General features: G+C 39.5%; 1 protein-coding gene across 1 annotated transcript; it reads left to right on the top strand.

Moving 5' to 3' along the window:
* Positions 1-2,278: 2,278 nt before the first annotated feature.
* On the top strand, positions 2,279-14,761 carry LOC133546681 (gastrula zinc finger protein XlCGF17.1-like). Its single transcript, XM_061892479.1, has 2 exons — positions 2,279-2,541; positions 11,569-14,761. Exon 2 carries the CDS (start codon positions 11,619-11,621, stop codon positions 12,753-12,755), a length of 1,137 nt encoding a protein of 378 aa, XP_061748463.1. The 5' UTR covers positions 2,279-2,541; positions 11,569-11,618; the 3' UTR covers positions 12,756-14,761.
* Positions 14,762-15,420: the final 659 nt, after the last annotated feature.

The raw sequence follows: 15,420 nt of genomic DNA, 5'->3' as shown, positions 1-15,420 counted from the left end.
GTACATGCACCTTAGGGGATCTGCTCCAATTTCGTTGTTCTTTGAACCTGTTCACTGCAATAATGACAATAAAACTCTATTCAATTCTATTCTATTCAAAGGAAATTTGAAAAGAACATGAAAACCTCCCACATTCTAAATTACATTATAAAAACGATTAACATCAAAAACTAAAATAATATCATTAATGTAATATTAATTTTGTTTCTTTTTTGTCATTCCTTATGCTACTTTTGTTTGAATATATTTTTAAATATTGACATTTTTTTACGGAAATAAGTTTTATGTCTTTACTATGAAAATTTGAAATGGACAATTTTACTTTTATTTTCATAATAATTAAATAGTATATAATAAAATATTTTTACCGGTGGCGGAAAGCTGGTTTTACTTATTTCTCTCGCGAGATTTGGAAAATAGCTGCTTACTTATTTGTCTCGCGAGATCTGACAACACTGCGCGCGAACCAAACACGGCGAGGATAAAGCAAGATGGCGTCTGACGGTGAAGACGTTATTGCAGTCGTCACAGTTCAGTGTTCTTAATCTGTGCCTCCATGTACACATATATGTCCTTTATTAGACTCTAGTAAATAGAGTAAACATCGTTAATAACTGTTTGCATCCGGTTATATTAGTCTGAGCGCACTTTGATGCTTCTCAAGCTAGCTTAGCCTGCTAGTTAGCTTAGCTTGTTAGCTGCTAACAAAGAGAGGCGGAAGTGATCAAAACACATCACTAAGTAGAGATCAAGTGTGAGTGTAAAGTGTTGTGATTGTGTGAAAATGTGCCAAAGAACGACAGCAGAGTACGAGGAGGAACTTTGTCCAACAAAAGAGGAGAAGGAGCGACAACATGAAAAACATCAAGTTGTGTTACACAGAACAGGTTTGTTTACTTCTTACTCTCACATCTTTACTAACTTTATATTTCATTATTAACACTATTCCTAAATAGATTGTCTGTAGGAAGATTAATTGTTATGTGAGGATGATGCACTAATTGTTTTATCCATCCATCCATCCATTTTCTACCGCTTATTCCCTTTTGGGGTCGCGGGGGGCGCAGGCGCCTATCTCAGCTACAATTGGGCGGAAGGCGGGGTACACCCTGGACAAGTCGCCACCTCATCGCAGAGCCAACACAGATAGACGAACAACATTAACACTCACATTCACACACCAGGGCCAATTTAGTGTTGCCAATCAACCTATCCCCAGGTGCATGTTTTTGGAAGTGGGAGGAAGCCGGAGTACTCGGAGGGAACCCACGCATTCACGGGGAGAACATGCAAACTCCACACAGAAAGATCCCAAGCCTGGATTTGAACCCAGGACTGCAGGAACTTGGTATTGTGAGGCAGACGCACTAACCCCTCTGCCACCGTGAACTGTTTTATGTTCTTCATAAAAACGAGACAGTGCCAGACACACAATATTTATGAGAGTTTGATGTTTGTAACAATGTGTATCAACAAGTTTACACAAAACTCACACAGTCACCAGGGGAATATTCCAGAGAGCAGGTTAAGTGCAAAGTCCTGAGTATGTAAAGCTCGAGAGTTTTACCTCCAAAAATAAGAGAGGTAAGACAAAGTCAGAGTCAGTTACCATGGTGACTGACGCTGTAAACCTAGCCTGATAGCTGGCAGGTTTGACAAGTTATATATGTGTGTCAAAGCATACTGACCTGTTATTTCCTTCATGTCGGTGCACCCTCCCTGAGATCGGTAGGTTGTGAGTTCAAACCCCAACCCAGTCATACCAAATACTATAAAAATGGGACCCATTACTTCTCTGCCTTGCACTCAGCATCAAGGGTTTTAATTGGGGTTTAATCACCATAAAAGTTATTCCCGGGCATGGCCACCGCTGCTGCTCACTGCTCCCCTCACCTCCCAGGGTGTGATCAAGGGTGATGGGCCAAATGCAGAGAATAATCTCCCCACACCTAGTGTGTGTGTGACAATCATTGGTACTTTGACTTTTTAACGTGGCTGTGATTGTCAAAAAAACAAAGCCTGCTCTAAAGATAACATTTTGATCTCATACCATCTCAAACCAATTGACTGTTCATTATTAAGTGAAATGTTTTATAGTCGCTTAAATTTGTCTTTAACCAAGCAACACTGTTTTATTCAGTTACTCAACTAATCGGAAAATTTCCAGTAGAACACTTGATTAATACAATTTTCAATAGCCACAGCCCTATATTTCATGTACAATTTAATATTCAGCATGTAGAAGTTAAAATGTGTTTTGTTTGTGTCCTGTAGACATCCATCAGCTGATTGGACACCAAGAAGAATGTCTCCCTCATCTGCAGGGGGACAGTTTCACTTTAGAGTATCCACAGCCCTCACATTTTAAAGGGAACAAGGAGGATCCACAGCCCTCTTATTTTAATGCGGAAGGGGAGGGAGAGTGTCCTGTAGGGCAGGAGGAGGCTGATGTCAGCAAGTTTCCACTGACTGTTGTCTCTGTGAAGACTGAAGAGCATGAAGACAAACCACCTGAGTCCTCACAGCTTCATCACAGTCCAAGTAAGCACAACATCCACATATCATCTAATACAATGTTTGTGACACATGTTCATCCGGGGGCCACATTTATCACTACAGATAGAGATATATTTGCTTTTTAACACCACCATTTAAAAATGAATGCTCATCAATCATCAACAGTGTAATTGCTGGGGTGTAACCATGTGACCTAGAGGCCGTCCTCCTTACCGCACGTGGTCAAATGAAGGCAAACATTCAATATGGCTACTGTTTATTTACCTTTAACAGCACATATGTCAGCATATTTCAAAGGTTTAGTGGTGAAGATAAGAGATGTACACCAAGTACCATTTTTTTAGTACTGGTTCCTAATTATGTTGTCCATGAGGACCGTGAAAATTCTGGACTAACGGCACAACTATTTGTATTTTTAATTCCAGCTGACTGACGTAACTATGATACATTTTCACATTGAGTTCAGCTGCCGCTGCTACACATTACAATCAGCTTTGAATGATGACAAATAAGGAAGCAACAAAAGTTTGATGTGTGTGTTATTGAGAAGAAGATGACATAACTGCATTTCACCTTGCACTGCACACATAGTTGACTTCTTTAAATTTTCCTGAAGGAATCAATGAAGTACTATCTATCTATCTATTTAAGACTTCAAATAAACAGCTGCTGATAAAAGACTTCCCTGCTTTAAAATGTTACAGAACATCATGTTGGAGGTGTTCAAACTCTTGTGCTAATAGAAATGCTATTTAAAATGCCTTTTTTCCAGGTTTTTATTTCCACAAATGACATGTAGTACCGACAAGAGTACTGATTAATACTGGTATCGATAAGGAATATTTATTAGGGTATCATATCCATGAATCTATAAATTTACATCCCTGCTGAAAATACAAGCCAGATATCTTAAAAAAATAAAATCATTTTTTATTTGGATTTAGTTACTACTCCGGTGTCCAGCAATGTCTCAACACCTTTGAGAGATGAATTAATGTAGTTTATTTTTACTTATTAGCCATGTTTTGTTGATGTTAAACATCAGAATCAGACATATTTTATTAACCCCCGAGGGGAAATTAAAATGTTCAGCAGAATCCCATTCAAGGTCAGACAAACATTCTAGGGGGACAGAACAGGATCGCTGACGGGTCTGCCAACTTGCGGCGCCCCTTGCAAAAAAGGTGAAGAATCAGAATTAGACATACTTTATTAATCCCCGAGGGGAAATTAAAATGTTCAGCAGAATCCCATTCAAGGTCAGACAAAGATTCCAGGGAGACAGAACAGGATCGCTGACGGGTCTGCCAACTTGCGGCGCCCCTTGCAAAAAAGGTGAGATACATACAGGTAAACAAGTGGGGGGAATGAGAGAAAAAAAAAATCGGTCTAAGCCTGGGCCCCTGGAGAGGGGGTCCAGACTGAGGCCAAGGGAAGAAAACAACTTATTGCCATAGCACACATTCCTCTTTCATGTGTGGAAGAGGGAAACTTCAAAGAAGACAGAGGACATTAAAAGAGCAGAGCTGATGCAACCAGCCACTTCTACATACATACATGAATAAAAAGTAAAAGAAACATATACACTGTGGTGGCTTTTGCGGTGTCCCACGCCATCGTCTGCTGGGGTGAAGGGAGCTTGGCCAGAGACGGGAGCAGACCCAACAAAGCAACCAAGAGAGCCGACTCCACCCTCGGCCGCCGACCAAGTCTCGGCCAGTGTCCAGTCCGCATGGATGAGTGAGGATACGTCCAAGGAGACCGAGGTGTCCGATACCTGCTCATTCAGCCAAGACACTGTGAAGCTTTTCCGTCCCGGCGCTCAGTGCTAGCTCCGCAGTCCTGTCTCTTCATCTGCATCTCCTCCAGTCTCTCCAAACGGACTCTGGTGTGGCAGAAACCCAGCAGCTGGTCTCCATGGCCAAAAGGCTCTCGGGAGGCAGATCCAGAAGTTCACAAAAAAGCACCGCAGAAGTCACGAAAGTGCCATCCCTTGTCACACAGTCCCAAAAGGTCCGGACCAAAAGGCAAAAAAAAAAATATATATATATATATATATGTATATATATAAACATGAAAAGAAGAGGGAAACACAAAAGGATGACACAAGAGCACAGAGTTCCTGCCAACAGCAGCCACTACAGGGTCACCATCTTGGGGGAAAAAAATAAAAAAAATTGCAGCATACCAGCTACAACAACACACAAATCATAAAAGTTTCCTAAAGGAAAATGTTCATATTTAAATAAGTAGAGTAAATAAATCATAAACAGGATTTTACAGTTTAAATGCAAATGTTGATGCTCCTCTTAGACACTGTTCTTTGTTCTCTTTCGGGTGTACAAGCAGCTGTCATGTTTGTATGTAAGTGTTTTACAGCTGTGTTTATTTTTTTCATGAGTTTTTGTATTGCTTCGCTGATGTACCGTATGGTTTTGACATCTTGAAAGTCAATGTGGGGACTGATGAGATCCTCAGAGACAGAACAGCGGCAAACAGCTTCCCGCCAAGAAAAAGAAGAGGGCCAAGAAAAAAGTGTCGGCCGCCAAGGGCAAGAAGAGCGACGCCCAAGCAGGACACTCCTCGTCCAGCCCCAAGAAGTCCAGAGCGGGGAGCAAGTCCAAGGCCATCGTCATGGACTCTAGCACAGACGACGAGAAACATGACGAGGAAGAGAAGTTGACGGCGAGGGACAAGTGGTCGGAAAAAGAGGAAGAGTCGTTGGAAAAAGAGTTGAAAACATACCTGCAGGACTAAGTGTGCACTTGGATCTTCAATCCGCCAAACTCTTCCCACATGGGAGGAGTGTGGGAAAGACTAATTGGCATCACGCGCCGTATCCTGGATGCATTGCTCCTTAAGGAGGGAGGCTCTCACCTTTCTCATGAGGTGCTCACCACTCTCATGGCTGAGGTCATGGCAATTATAAACGCAAGACCTCTCATTCCAGTTTCAACTGACCCAGAGATGCCAGCAATACTAACACCTGCAACCTTGCTGACACTGAAGAGAGACGTCATATCTGCACCGCCAGGAGACTTCAACGTGAAAGACATCCACTCGCAACAATGGCGGCAAGTCCAATCTCTCTCTGATAGATTCTGGAAGCGATGGAAACAAGAATACCTGTCAACCATACAAACTAGGAGAAAATGGTATGCAGAAAGGCCTAACCTGCAAATTGGAGACCTAGTACTACTGAAAGACGGCCAGGTGAGAAGAAATGAATGTCCCACTGGACTCATCGTCAAGTCTATCAACAGCCATGACAACAAAGTAAGAAAAGTAGATGTTAAGATCATCCGACAAGGTACTCCAATAATCTACACTAGACCTGTTTCAGAGGTTGTGTTGCTCCTTCGTAAAGAGACTGTATAGTGGTATAAAACATTATACCAAGCGGGGAGTGTTATGCCCGTTTGATTGTGGACTATTACTGACACCTTGTGGCGATGGGAAATGCTGCGCGTCATTAGTTTGGGCACTTCCGGTTTACTTTGGGCACTTCCGGTTTACGATGTTCGTCTAGTTCATAAACAATAAGAAGTAGTCGAGTTGTGTTAACTCTTACAAGCCTTGGAAAAGATAAGTCTGTAAGTAAACTGTTTAACTTGTTTATGTAACTCAATACTAAGGTGGAAAGTTGCTAAGTTTGATAGTAAGATGTGTATTGAAAAACGATTTTTGGGCACTAATTTAATGAATGTTTGAGGATTTAAAATGGCTGCTGGTCGCATATTTCCACCATCGAAATAGTTTCAACACTCAGCAGTATTTGTTTGGCGATAATGCTGTATATTTTTGTGAAGCTAATGTTTAGATATTGTGCATAATATTTCAGTATGTTAATTGAATCATATAGCTTATACATTGTCATTGTGTGTATTTCAGTTTTACAATAATAAAAAATAAAAGTTAATAAATAAAAAGAAAAGTTATTTTTCAATTTCGTTTTCGCTATCTGCTTCCATACTCCAACCATCCCTTTCAATACATGCGTAATCTGTTGAATCGCTTAAGCCGCTGAAATCCGAGGCTAAATCCGAGCTAATGTCGCTATATCTTGCTGTGGTAACCGCCATGTTGTTTGTATTGGCATCGCTATGTGACGTCACAGGAAAATGAACAGTGGCTTCGCACATAGCCAAAATCAAGCACTTTAAAGGTTTTTTTAGGGATATTCCAGGACGGGTAAAATTTTGAAAAAAACTTCGAAAAATAAAATAAGCCACTGGGAACTGTTTTTTATTGGTTTTAACCCTTCTGAAATTGTGATAATGTTCCCCTTTAAGAAAGTCAGTGATTTCACTATAAAAGTGGGTGACATTGTTATCACCAGGAAAGATGAGATCACCTACCTAGGTTCCATTCTAGAAGCTAATCTTTCCTGTGATAAAATGGCAACCAAGGTAATCAAAAAGGTCAACCAAAGAACGAGATTCCTCTACAGAATGTCCTCTCTGGTCAACAAAAGCACCTTGAAGATTCTAGCGGGAACTCTCATTCAACCCTTTTTCGATTATGCTTGCACCTCCTGGTACTCCAGCACCTCCAAAACCCTCAAATCTAGACTCCAAACATCCCAGAATAAGCTAGTCCGGTTACTTCTAGACCTCCACCCCAGATCACACCTCACTCCAACCCACTTCTCCAAAGTGGGCTGGCTCAGGGTGGAGGACAGAGTAAAACAACTTGCACTGAGCCTAGTCTATAAAATCCGCGACACCTCCCTGATACCGAAGTACATGTCCAACTACTTCCTGACCACCATAACCACAACACCAGGGGGAGCTCCACAAACCACGTTAAACCCAGATTCCGATCTAACAAAGGTCTTAACTCATTATCCTTCTATGCCACATCAATGTGGAATGCACTCCCAACAGGTATAAAAGTAAATGCATCTCTATCCTCCTTCAAAACCGCTCTAAAACAACACCTCCAGGCAACTTCAACCCTTTACTAATACCCTCCTCCATTTACATCCCATCTTCCCGGATTATAAATAACCTAATGTAAATAATCAAATGTTCTTCTAATGTATATACTTGTTCTTATGCTATCTGAACTCACTATGTTCTCTGCTGGCTGTACATATCCTACTGTAAGACCTACACTGTTTCAATGTCCACATTTCTCTGTTGATGCAGTTGTTGATGACTGAAGTACTGATATCAACCAAAGCTCCTCATCCCACCCCCAGATTGTAAATAATGTAAATAATTCAATGTATATACTATGATGATTAACCTGTGTGATGACTGTATTATGCTGATAGTATATATTTGTACCATGAATTGATTAACGTGGACCCTGACTAAACAAGTTGAAAAACTTAATGGTGATGTTACCATTTAGTGGTCAATTGTACGGAATATGTACTGAACTGTGCAATCTACTAATACAAGTATAAATCAATCAAGCAATCAAATTCAGAAAATAAAGACTTATACTGTGATTGAAAACAAATGTCTTTAAGGAGTGTAAGATTGTCATGTATGTCCCCTGTGGACGACTGAGGAAGTGCCTGCTCTAAAAAAAATTCTTAATCCCCACTATGTTCTGGGGACGTAAGAGGGCTGACGTCACCAGATCAGATTTCTTCTATTGACTCCGGGGGAGTCAATAGTAGAAAAACAAAAAGGATTACCAGGCGTGTATGGTGAGTCCTGGACGAGTTGAAAGTGGCTGTGTCTGTGAAGGGGTGATGGTGGAGTTAGCTACGTGACGCCCTTCGCCGCGGCTTCCGCCTCTGCCGACGCGTGCGAGGGGGTGAGACGGGGTGTTGCTGGACCCAGTGGAGTCAAGCGGGACTTGGAGACCTCCAAGCCCCAAGATCATCTCGACATCCGGCGCGCCGCGGAATGTCCCAGCCTGCATTGCTTAGGCTAACCTCCACGTTATCCTGTCGAATTCTTCGACTTCCGCTGCGAGAGAAGCTTCATTAACTCGGACTTTACTGTGACATCTTGCTGGCATCGTGGTGAAAAGTTGTTCTCTCGTGGGTGCAGTGGAGGATGGAACACAGCGTGAGGGTAAGGATAATGATTTGTTATACACTACAAAAACAATTTTTGAACAAAAAACACTTGCATTAGGCACTAAAGACAAAACAAACAGAACTAACGTGGAAGATAAAAGGAACAAAAAGCGCTAGTATATAAACTAGGGACAAGCAAACAAACAAAATAGCATGGAAACTAATCGTATAACAAAAAGTCTTTTACCACAATCGGGAAATGCGACATCATCTGTTTTGTGTAGCAAACTAAACTCCGAGAACAAAAGGCAAACAAAGACAGGCATATATAGGGGCAGAAATAATCAACAGTCCGGGGTCTTGTTGTTGTATTTTACGCTTCATAATGCGCCACACATTTTTGATGGGAGACATGTCTGGACTGCAGCCGGGCCAGGAAAGTACCCGCACTCTTTTACTACGAAGCCACGCTGTTGTAACACGTGGCGTGGCATTGTTTTGCTGAAATAAGCAGAGGCGTCCATGATAACGTTGCTTGGATGACAACATATGTTGCTCCAAAACCTGAATGGACCATTCAGCATTAATGGTGCCTTCACAGATGTGTAAGTTACCCATGCCTTGGGCACTAATACACCCCCATACCATCACACATGTGTAAGTTACCCATGCCTTGGGCACTAATACACCCCCATACCATCACACATGTGTAAGTTACCCATGCCTTGGACACTAATACACCCTCATACCATCACACATGTGTAAGTTACCCATGCCTTGGGCACTAATACACCCCCATACCATCACACATGTGTAAGTTACCCATGCCTTGGGCACAAATACACCCCCATACCATCACACATGCTAGCTTTTGAACTCTGCGCCTAGAACAATCCGGATGTTTACTTTCCTCTTTGTTCCGGAGGACACCATATCCACAGTTTCCAAATATAATGTAAAATGTGGACTCGTCAGACCACAGAACACTTTTCCACTTTGCATCAGTCCAACTTAGATGAGCTCAGGCCCAGAGAAGCCGGCGGCGTTCCTGTGTGTTGATAAATGGCTTTCGCTCTGCATAGTAGAGTTTTAACTTGCACTTACAGATGTAGCGACCAACTGTAGTTACTGACAGTGGTTTTATGAAGCGTTCCTGAGCCCATCTGGTTATATCCTTCACACACTGATGTCGGTTTTTGATGCAGTACCACCTGAGGGATCAAAGGTCTGTGATGTCATTGCTTACGTGCAGTGATTTCTCCAGATTCTCTGAACCTTTTGACGATTTTACGGACCGTAGATGGGAAAATCCCTGAATTCCTTTCAATAGCTCGTTAAGAAATGTTGTTCGACAATTTGCTTACAAATTGGTGACCCTCGCCCCATCCTTGTTAGTGAATTACTTAGCATTTCATGGAAGCTGCTTTTATACCCAATCATGGCACCCACCTGTTCCCAATTAGCCTGCACACCTGTGGGATGTTCCAAATAAGTGTTTGATGAGCATTCCTCAACTTTATCAGTATTTATTACCACCTTTCCCAACTACTTTGTTACGTGTTGCTTGCATCAAATTCCAAAGTTAATGATTATTTGCAAAAAAAAAAAAAAAAATGTTTATCAGTTTGAACATCAAATATGTTGTCTTTGTAGCATATTCAACTGAATATCGGTTGAAAATAATTAGCAAATCATTGTATTCTGTTTATGTTTACATCTAACACAATTTCCCAACTCATATGGAAACCGGGTTTGTAGAATTAGCTTTCATTATCTTAGAGGTGAGAAAACAGTTCAGTATGTCAATATAGCAGCATAAGCTAGTTACTTCTGTGATCAATGCGCCGCTAAAAGTAGGTCCTTAATATTAGCGCTTATAATAACAATATCATTAATACTTGGTTAATATTCAGGTCACAAAATGTAAAATGAGTATTGTTGGCAATTTTTGGAAGTTTTTTTGGAGGACTTTGTGGGTCTAATAGAGGAGCTCCCATTGACTCCAATGTTAGCTGATTTTTTGCTCATGATTATTTAATAATTCAAATTCATAAAAGTTTGAAACAAATGTCTTACATAAGGATTGTGAATGATAGGTGACATTTTAAAAAAGTGCAGTTTCCTTTGAATTTGTCAGATAAGTAAACAGCCCTTCAAATTAAATATGTAAAACAATTGAGGTTGTTTATAGATATTATCCACTATGAAGTTACAGTCAAACTAAGCACACAAGGGAAAGTACATGCATATACACATAATGTACACACGTGTAAGAATCATGTTAACCACCAAAATATTGTCTTGTTCTCCTAAATCCAATATCGAGTATCCTTTGGTGAGCTGACCGTATCGTCACACCCTTAGTTAAAAGCACACCATCCCCATGACATGACACTTTCACGAGATGTAGAACAGTAGTCCCACATTTTAGACATACACACACATCTTAAGAATATTAAAATTAAATATATTTGGTGGGCCAAACAAAATGACTCGACGAACCAATGTTTGGTATGGGCGATATGACCTCAAATATATATCCTAATAACAATATGTCACAATATATAATTTGATATATGATTGAGAATAGAATAATTTCAAAACTAGGTACAAAAGCTCCTAATTTGGCAGCTGACATATGCAGTAACATATTGTTCGTTTCTAATAGTATTATTTTGTCAAAACAGTTATTAATAATGTACTTGTTTATTTACTGTTAATATCTGGTTACTTTATTTGAGAAAATAATACTGGAAATGTAATATTTTACTGCATATTTCAGCAACTAAATTAGGAGCCTGTGTAGCCTGTTTTAAAATGGTTCTATCAGTAATTCTAAATGAAATACTGTATCGCAAAATCAATTTTAAACCATATCGTTCATCCATAGTAAAAAGTCCTGTCGTCCTGGTTTTTGTTTCTTTTCCTGTGAATAATGTTGTACAGAGCAGCGTGTTTGTGCGTCACTGAGATTTCAAGACAGTTCATACGATAACTTGTTTTTCCTAAGTGCATGTAAAAGTACTGAATGCGTTGTGTGACTGAGCAGAGATGCTGTGTTTGTCTTGCAGACGTCTGTGAAGAACATCTTCACCCTGAGCAACAGAAGTGGAGCTTCAGGATGCGGACAGAGGAGCCACAGCCCTCCCACATTAAGAAGGAAGAGGAATACCCACTGATACACCATTTTAAAAAGGAAGAGGAGGACCCACTGACACCCCATTTTAAAAAGGAAGAGGAGGACCCACTGACACCCCATTTTAAAAAGGAAGAGGAGGACCCACTGACACCCCATTTTAAAAAGGAAGTGGTGGATCCACTGAGCCCTCACATTAAGGAGGAAGAGGAGGAACACAGCATCAGTCAGCCTAAAAGGTTGGTGGAGTTCCCAGTGACTGGTGTCCCTGTGAAGAGTGAAGATGATGAGGTGAAAGGTGAAAGTGAGGAGAGGGGAGGGGGGGAGCCTCCAAGCAGCAGCTCAACACAACACATGACAACAGAAGCTGATGGAGACCACTGTGGAGGATCACAAGCAGACAAGCTCTTAGCTCCACTATCAGATAGTGAGGACACAACGTCACACTCTCCTGACACTGATGATGAAGACTCTAAAGATGATAAGACATGTCACACTGACAACACTCACTTCACATCTTCTCACTCTCACAAAACCTTTAAATACTATAGTCTTCTGAAAAGACACATAAGAACCCACACTGGAGAAAAACCTTTTTCTTGCTCAGAATGTGGTAAAGGTTTTACACGAAGTCAACATTTGAAAGTACACATGAGAACACACACTAGTGAAAAACCTTTTTCCTGTTCAATCTGTGGTAAAGGTTTTACTGAAAGTAAGAATTTGGACAGACACAAAAGAACACACACTGGTGAAAAACCTTTTTCATGTTCAATCTGTGGTAAAAATTTTACTCGAAGGCAACATTTGAAAACCCACATGAGAATACACACTGGAGAACACACTTTTTCCTGCTCAGAATGTGGTAAAAGTTTTGTAAGAAATCAAAGTTTAAAAGAACACATGAGAATACACACTGGAGTGGAATTTTTTTCCTGTTTAGAATGTGGTAAAAGTTTTGTAAGAAATCACAATGTGAAAGTACACATGAGAACACACACTGGAGAAAAAGCGTTTTCATGTTCAATCTGCGCTAAAGATTTTACTCGAAGGGACGATTTAAAAAAATCACATGAGAATACACAATGGAGAAAAACCTTTTACCTGCTCAGAATGTGGTAAAGGTTTTGTAATAAATAAAAATTTAAAATTACACATGAGAACACACACTGGAGAAAAGCCTTTTTCCTGTTCAATCTGTAGTAAAGGTTTTGCACAAAGTAACCATTTGAAAGTGCACATGAGAACACACACTGGTGAAAAACCTTATGTATGTTCGATATGTGGTAAAGGTTTTACACAAAGACGTAATATGAAAGTACACATGAGAACACACATTGGAGAAAAACCTTTTTCATGTTCAATTTGCGGTAAAGATTTTACTCGAAGGGACCATTTAAAAAAACACATGAGAATACACACTGGAGCAAAAACTTTTTCCTGCTAAAAATGTGGTAAATGTGTTGTAATAAATTGTAGTTTAAAAATCCACATGAGAAGACACCCAGGAGAGAAAGTGTTGAGTTGCAGTGTGTGTGGTGAAAGATTGTCTTCTAAGTACCAGTGTAAGAAACACAAGTGTGCTGGTGAGAACAGCAGCAGCAAATGAAACTGCAGGATTTGAAATAAACTGTCCAGACTTTCATTTTGACTTTCTAACAACATCAGCACATATAACATGTGTGACATTGTTGTTTGTCTAACAATCTGTTTAATATGATTCTAACATTTATAGATTAGAGCAGGGGTGTGCATTATGTCGATCGCGATCGACTGGTCGATCTCGGAGGGTGTGTCAGTCGATCTCAAGCCAGGCATTAAAAAATAGACATAAAAATGAGCAATCATCAATCATACCAAGACTTCACTTTCGTCAGTTGTTTGACATTCTCGGCACCCGAGGATCTTGTGAGATGACGCTGGCTGCTGCGAGCTCATATTCAAGAAAAAAATCACTAACAGGGCGGACGCAGAGAAACACATTTTATTTCTAGAGACTCCGTACCTACTGTCAAAACTCTAAAGACCGACTGCACAGTTCCTGTCTTCACCATAAAAGACCTGTTTCATCCTGCCTGTGCTAACAAAATAAGAGTCTCAGAAAGCTAGCGTGCACAAGCTAGCAAGCTACGGAGTTTGATGCCAATGTATTTCTCCCCCGCCCTCAGCGACCGCTTTCTCACTTGCTTGCCCACCCGCACACTCACTGACGTCACTCACCTGCTGCCAGACATTAAAGGGCCACACACATATGCTACTCTCATAACAAAGTGTTTAAAAAGGAGTATGCAAGTTGGACAAATGAGATGCCAAATCCAACCACTTTCATGTGGTATTGGACAGAAAGGAGGACTTTTTTTTTTCCTCCATTTGAAAATGCGGACGTTATCAGCACCACTGTCTAATTCCAATCAATGCAAGTCATCAGAATCAGGTAATACACCAATTTATATTCTTGTCTTCATGAAAGAAAGGAATCTATTTGTGTTAAACATGCTTGTATTATCATTAAACACCATTAACTTGTTAACAAAAATGTCTCTTTCAGAAATAAATAAATATAAATTATAAATAGGAATGAGGTAGATCTCCTCGACTTGCTCAATTGAAAAGTAGCTCGCCTGCAGAAAAAGTGTGAGCGCCCCTGGATTAGAGACTTCAGATTAGCGATTTTATTTCAGTCAAGTACATGAGTTAATATACACATTTGTGTACTTTAAAATAAACAACAATTTGACTGAAAGGGTGAGAATAAACAGTACATAAAATATGTTACATACAATAAACATTTTATGTGTAGATATATTTATATTTCACTTTTATACTTATTCATAATTGTGTTTTATATGTTTTTATTAAATAATGAAGTGTTACATATTTTATTTTGTAATTGTAGATGATTCCATAGATGAACTCCTTTATATGATGTACATATTTGTTTTACATGTGTTCATACCTTTGCTTTTGAGTACACATAAATCCCTCTTAGTTCATATTTACTGGTTCACATCTGAAACATCTTCTGGACCACTTCTGGAAGCATATTATTATTTACTTTATACATCATTTGAACAGTTGTCTTTTATACAAGATCATTTACTTTTAAAATGTGTGACTTCATGAATCATTTGTTGGTTGTCTATAATCCATTCTATTAATTGTCTTTTTTACTTTCTTGTGTAATATGAATATTGTGGTGTGATTGTTTTATATGTATGTCCCCAGACTTTTATGCAATAAACAATGTATGTTTCAACTGAAGTTGGCTACAATAATTCTAGTTAATATTTGTAAGTATGTATTTTATTCTAGTTAGTATTGCACACCATTGTTTTATTGTTTTCTTTATATGACTTACATGTAGTGTCCAGCTTACTTCATCATCTATATTAACTCCTAAAAATGTGATGACCTTTATTCCTTTCATTTCAATATTATCCATCATAATTTGTGTTTTATATTTTTACAAACTCCAAATATGATAATATTTAGTTGTATTGCAGTTTAGTGACAGTTTATTGATGTGCAGCCATCTTTTTATGGTCAAGTTCTCTCTGGATAAAATAAGATGAGAGTTAAATCAAGCGGTAATGAAGGTGAAGAATGGAAGATTATTATATACATAATTATATATAGTTACACTCAGTAGTGACAATTAGACACTTTCATCCTGTTCATTTGAGCAAAGAAAAAGAGTAAAGTGTAATATTGTAAACAATAGAAGAATGTTAATATCAGCAGTCAATATTCCAACATTGTGAAGCTGAGCTATGGTAAAAAACATATT

Source organism: Nerophis ophidion, unplaced genomic scaffold, assembly GCF_033978795.1.
Source record: "Nerophis ophidion isolate RoL-2023_Sa unplaced genomic scaffold, RoL_Noph_v1.0 HiC_scaffold_36, whole genome shotgun sequence".
NCBI classification, from domain to species: domain Eukaryota; kingdom Metazoa; phylum Chordata; class Actinopteri; order Syngnathiformes; family Syngnathidae; genus Nerophis; species Nerophis ophidion.
This window is presented reverse-complemented; position numbering and strand designations above follow the sequence as displayed.